We start from the raw sequence: 6,000 nt of genomic DNA, 5'->3' as shown, positions 1-6,000 counted from the left end.
CTGACCCGCTGGGTTACTCCAGCGTTTTGGGTCTGTCTCTTGCTCCAGTATATTTGCTCTGCAGCGTGTGTCGGACACGGCGGGGTGAACCCGCGTGAATGACGGGCGGTCGGTCACGTGCTGGGCCCGTGGGCGGGGCGGAGGCGCGGTGACGTTTTACGCTGCGTGCGGGGCGAGTGTTGCGGGGTGAGTGACGCAGGGCGGTTGCGCGGTGACGTTTTACGCTGCGTGCGGGGCGAGTGACGCGGGGCGGTTGCGGGGTGAGTGACGCGGTCACCATGGCGGCGGCGCTATGATGCCCGGCAAGAAGCAAAAGCAGCGGCTCCACCGAAGCATCAAGCTGGCCAAGAAGATCATCATCAAGGACGGCGGCACGGTGAGCGGCGCCGCTGGGTGGGGATGGATGGTTAGGGGAGAGTTTGGCCGCTCGGTGGCCGTCGGGCTCCTCGCTCCTGAGCGCCGGCCGCTGGTGTGAAGGAAGCGGCGGACACTTTATTGAGTTTAGAGATACAGCGCAGAAACAGGCCCTACATACGGCCCACCGAGTCCGCACACACCAGCCATCCCCGCACACTAACGCTACCCCTACACACATTAGGGACACTTTACAATTATACAGAAGCGAATTAGCCTACAACCCTGTCCCCTTCTTCAGAGTGTGGGAGGAACCCGGAGCACCCGGGGAAAACCCACGCGGTCACAGGGAGAACGGACAAAGTCCGTACTGAAAGCACTCGTAATCAGCATTGAACCCGGGTCACTGCAGCTGGAAGGCAGCAACTCTACCGCTGTGCCGCTCGCTGAGCCTGGCGATTACTAAGTGTCCCATTAACTTGCGGTCCAGTAACTCCAGACCTGCGTCCATCTGAAGACTCGTTGCTGCGGCGTCTTTTAATACACGGTTCCCGGGTCCTGTCTTGTCGAGAGTTCCCCCGCCAGCATCAAAGTCAGTGTGAATTGGGATAAGCCACGACGAATGTCTTTGTGTCTTGATAAGAAACCCTATCGTATTCAAATTGGTATGGATATTATCTAGGTACTGTACTTTAGAATGCTTGTTCATACGTGGCACCACACTATTTGTTCCAAATTTGTAAGTGATTTGATTAATTCAACATGCTACATGATTTGTATTTTCTTTTCGTAGCCTCAAGGAATAGGTGCACCAAGTATATACCATGCGGTGATAGTAATATTTCTGGAGTTCTTTGCTTGGGGTCTTCTGACAGCACCGACATTAGTGGTAAGTTTCAATTATATTTTGTGAGAAGTAAAATGATTGAGGCTATACTGGGAGTATAGGCAATCTGCTATAGGAAAGATTATATTAAGCTGGAAAGGATGCAGAAAAGATTTATGAACATAGTGCCAATACTCGAGGGCCTGAGTTATAAGTATAGGTTGGGCAGTCTGTGTGTGTCAAATCATAAGGGCAAATACAATATAAAATGAATGCATGGTCTTTTTCACAGAGAACAGAAATCAACAACTTGTGGGAGTTGCTTAAGGTGAGAGAGGAAATTTTTAATAGGAACTTGAGGTGCAACGTTTTCATACGGAGTGGTACGTACATATAACGTGTTGCCAGAGGGACTGATTGAGGCAGGTACAACATTTAAAAAACATCTGCACAGTTATTTGCAGAGCAAAGTTTTAGAGACATATCGGCCAAGCATAGGCAAATGGGATCAGCTTTGTTGGCTGCACCAAGTCAGCAAGTCCATCAGCACGTACTCCTGCAGTCTGGAATGGACCATTCGGAAACATTCCTTGACAGATATCTCACTCTGCTGGGAGGACGAGTTTCGGGCAGCTTCGGAAAGAGCGTTATTTATACCAAGTTAATGATCTTCGAACAGCTGTAATTCGGAGAGTCCTCTGTTACGGAGCTGTTTGGGATGAACTTGGCTCTACTCACAGCTTGATGCAGCCACACACGAAGACGGTCATCAGAATGAAAGTGATGTTGGGCACGCCTTTGCCCCCATTGTCTGCCGACTTGTTCATCATGACCCGTCGGAGCCACTCCATCTTTGCTACCCAGAAGAACTGGAGGATGGCCCGGGTGACCACCGAGGCAGATGAGTGTTGGACGAGCCACACTTGCAGCAAGTACAGCAGCCCCAAGAACACCATTGCATCTGATGACCAGATTTTTTTCCAGTTATCGAGAGAGAACAGTGTTTCTACAATCCCAGTTTTGACCCGACTTTGGTCACCGCTTGTTCAGCCAATACCTGGTGATTTCGCCCCTCCGAACCAAATCCTCAGCACCTTCAGGTAGTCGGACCTGATGGTGATGGGGACGGAAGATCGGTCGGGCCAGTTGCCGAAGAGCGTAGCCTCGCTCTTCTTGCGATTGACTCTGGTTCCCAATGCCAATTCAAATTGGTCGCAGATGCTGATCAATCTGTGGGCTGACCGTGAATCCAAGCAAAAGATGGCAACATCATCCATTAATGTTCCCTCTGCCTGGTAATGTCACTCTGCTTATGCTCGCATCCTTCGTGATGGATTCAACAAGGGTTCTATGCCGTACACAAACAATTGAAGAGCGAGTGGGCAACCCTTCCTGACTCCAGACCCGATGGGGAAACCATCCATTTCCCACTCATTGATTTGGACTGCCCTACAGATATCAGTGTAGAGCAGTTGGATCCATCTCCTGGATGGGAAGCCCTCCCCAAAGCCCATTTTGGAGAACACATCCATCATATATGTGTGCGATATCCTGTCTAAGGCTTTCTGGTCGAAGCAGGTGTCCACCCATCTGAGTCCTGCACGTAGGCGATGGTATCCCTGCCAAGCGCAGCACAGGTTTGGTCCGAGTGGATCACCTGAACGCGTGTTCGGGCGCAACGGTTGTTTGATCTCGCTGATGTACAGGATGCCATATCCAGAATACCATGTTCACCAGATAAACTGTAGAAACAGCATTGGGTAGCTTACAACCCAATGGTATGAACTTTGTATTCTCCAATGTTAGATAACTACCAAACACACCCCCAACCCCTCTACGCTATACTCACCTGGACTTGCACCGATTTCTCCCCTCCCTACATTCCCTAGCTTTGTCCTGCTCTTTGACTACGCTCTGACCTTGATTCAATACCACAACCACATTCTTCCTCGGTATTGCCTGTGACACCTGGCTTCCGGCTTCCAGCTTCCAGGCCTCGCAGTTCATGCTCAACCATGATCTAAAGTATCTGCACTCCATCCACCACTCTCTCAACAGGTCTCCCTCTCTACCGCCTTCTACCCTCTCTGCCATGTGATGGTACCTTCAGGCCATTGTTCAGTTGCTCCTCCGGCTCTGGGCCGCACTCACCCAGACGTGGCATGGACCTTCAATGAACAGTTCATCACTTACCTGACCCCCACCAAGGATCGATCACAACTTGCCCTATCCAAACCAGGCCCCCCCACCGATACTCCTCGACCCAGCCACGTTCCTAACTGCTCTCAAGCCAGACCCCCCCCAGTGCTGAATGGGACTGTGCATCTGACCGCCACAACTCCTGCAACGTCATTGCTGTCAGAAGACACGCCCACCGGCACCAATGCACACTGTCTCCCTGGATGGGGTCACCGATGTTGGTCACTACCTAAATGGGTGCCTGCAAGCCATGCCCACTGACAACACCAATCACCACCTCCTTGACTACCCACAGGCCAGGCCACCATGCTGGTCACCACCCCCTGACTGCCCACAGACTGGGCCCACCACACTGGTCACCACCTCCCTGACTGCCCACAGGCCGAGCACACTGAATGTCCACCTGGGTCACTGATCCTGATCACCGTCACCCTGGCCAGCTTTGTCCACCCATCTGCCAATCAAAACCCCTTTCATCTGTTGCCCCGATCACTTCCACTCCCTTTCCAGCTTTCTCCTCCCCATTACAACCGGTCTGAAGTAGAGTTCTGGCCCAAAACGTCTCCTCCAGAGATGCTGCCTGACCTGTCGAGTTACTCCAGCACTTTGTGTTATACTCAAGATTCCAGCATCTGCAGTCCCTTGTTTCTCTCTTCTTGTAGTTAGGCTTGTTAATTCAGCACCGGCAAGTGACTGAACTCAGGACTTTTATGCCACATATTTATGTACTCAGCCAGTAAGGAAAGTGAAGGAATAAAGGTTCTCATGTGTTTAAAAAGTGGTACTTAAAACCTGGGGTCTAACATTAATCTACTGCAGATTTCTGAATTTATTACACATTCTTTTCACTTTGTTATTATAATAACTGGATAAAAATTCGAATTTTCTGCAAAGGTGATGAGCAGGTCAGGTTGCTTGTCAATCTATTTTTTATACTAATAAGCTAACATTGTGATGGTATCTCGATTTATCCTATTCCCTAGGTCTTGCATGAGACATTTCCCAAGCATACATTCTTGATGAATGGCTTAATCCAGGGTGTAAAGGTAAGACTGGATTTTTGTGAATTTGGTAAATTGTTCCTTTTAGGCAAAACTGATTGCAAATGTAAGAGTTGTGTTCTTGACTTTTTTTTATTACAAGAATGAAACTGCACACAGGTCTTCCCTGGGTTACACAGAGTTCCATTCCTGAGAACTGTTTGTAACCCAAACTAATGTGGCCACGAACCAAGTTCCCACGTTGCCGAAAATGCTTGTAGAGTTGGGAATAAATAGCCCATAGACACATTTTAAATTTTGTTTTGTCATTCTTCATTATAAAGGTGTTTTTAACAAATTCAACATGAGCCCATCTGGGGCTAATATTTTTTAAGATTTTACTGCAGCTGAGGTTTTAAATGCTATAAAAGATCTGAGAAGATCTGCTGGATCTCCCGGTTGCTAACCATTTTAACTCTCCTTCCTATTCTCATGTTGAGCTTTCTGTCCTGGGCCCTTCTCCACTGACAGAGTGAGGCCACGTGCAAACTGGAGGAACAGTACCTCGTATTCTGCTTGGGTAGCTTACAATTCAACGTTATGTACATTGAATTCTCCAATTCTGAGAAAGAACCTCTTTCTTTCCTGTGAGCCCCACCCAATGTGCACCCATTATTGCTCCCACTATCCTGTCCCCTTGCACTTATATCCCTCCTTCTGGCTTTACATTTCATTCCTCTTCAATCCTTATCTGACACCCTTTTGTCTCCCTTTCAACTCTAGCCTTTCAAACCCCCCTTCACCTGTATCCTACTACCACTTGCCAGGCTTTGTTCTGCCCCCATCTTTTTTCCAGCTTTCTCCACCCTACCATAATCAATCTGAATAAAGGTTCTGCCCCAATCGTTGCCTATCCATTTGCTCCACAAATGCAATCTGACCTGCTGATTGACTCCAGCTCTTTGTGTTTAGCTTTTAAATGCAATTGGTGGTTTCAACAAGGACACTACTGTTGGCCCAGACAGCGTGTCTCTAGATAGTAAAATGGACGCGCATGAAAACCAAAATGTTTTTTTTGGTTAACATGCGCAAAATGTCAGCTGGTTTCAAGAACAGTCGCCCGGTAGCAGCTGGCAAATCTGTCCTGCTGGTCTCCCAATTTCTTGTTTCAATGTATAGACTCTACATAAGTCAGGCATTCATAAACTGGGGAATGATTTGTGATAAATAATTACTTTTCATCTTTTGGTTATACCAAAGTAGCAACTTTAAACATAGTTTACTTGTTATTGTTGGTTAGAATTATTGTTGTTGCAATAACTTCATGAATACGGCACAGTGGTGCAGGGTTGATCTTCTGCCTTACAGTGCCAAACACCCGGATTTGATCGATCACGGGTGCTGCCTGTGCGGAATTTGTATTTCTCCCTGTGACCGCGTAGGTTTTCTCTAGTTTCCTCCCACATTCAAAAGACATGCAGGTTTGTAGGTTAAATTACTTCTGTTAAATAGCCCTAGTGTGTAGGGTGTGAAAAGTGGGATAACATGGAGCTAGTGTAGTGGTGATCGATGGTCGGGGTGGAATTGGTGGACCGAAGGACCTGTTTCCACACTATCTCTAAACTAAATGGGAAAAGCTTT

The 6,000-nt window shown here is 48.1% G+C and overlaps 1 protein-coding gene across 1 annotated transcript in view; it reads left to right on the top strand.

Moving 5' to 3' along the window:
• The first annotated feature begins 225 nt into the window (after positions 1 to 225).
• Positions 226 to 6,000, top strand: part of mfsd14a (major facilitator superfamily domain containing 14A) — a 28,476-nt gene continuing 22,701 nt past the window's right edge. Inside the window, exons 1-3 of the mRNA XM_033027943.1 lie at positions 226 to 376; positions 1,148 to 1,243; positions 4,363 to 4,425. Coding sequence (XP_032883834.1) covers positions 293 to 376; positions 1,148 to 1,243; positions 4,363 to 4,425 — 243 coding nt within the window. The 5' untranslated portion in view covers positions 226 to 292. The remainder of the gene's footprint in view (positions 377 to 1,147; positions 1,244 to 4,362; positions 4,426 to 6,000) is intronic.

The sequence above is a fragment of the Amblyraja radiata genome, chromosome 10 (genome assembly GCF_010909765.2).
Source record: "Amblyraja radiata isolate CabotCenter1 chromosome 10, sAmbRad1.1.pri, whole genome shotgun sequence".
In the NCBI taxonomy this organism is placed as follows: Eukaryota; Metazoa; Chordata; class Chondrichthyes; order Rajiformes; family Rajidae; genus Amblyraja; species Amblyraja radiata.
Note: the sequence above shows the minus strand (reverse complement) of the source record. Positions and strands in the feature narration are given on the sequence as shown.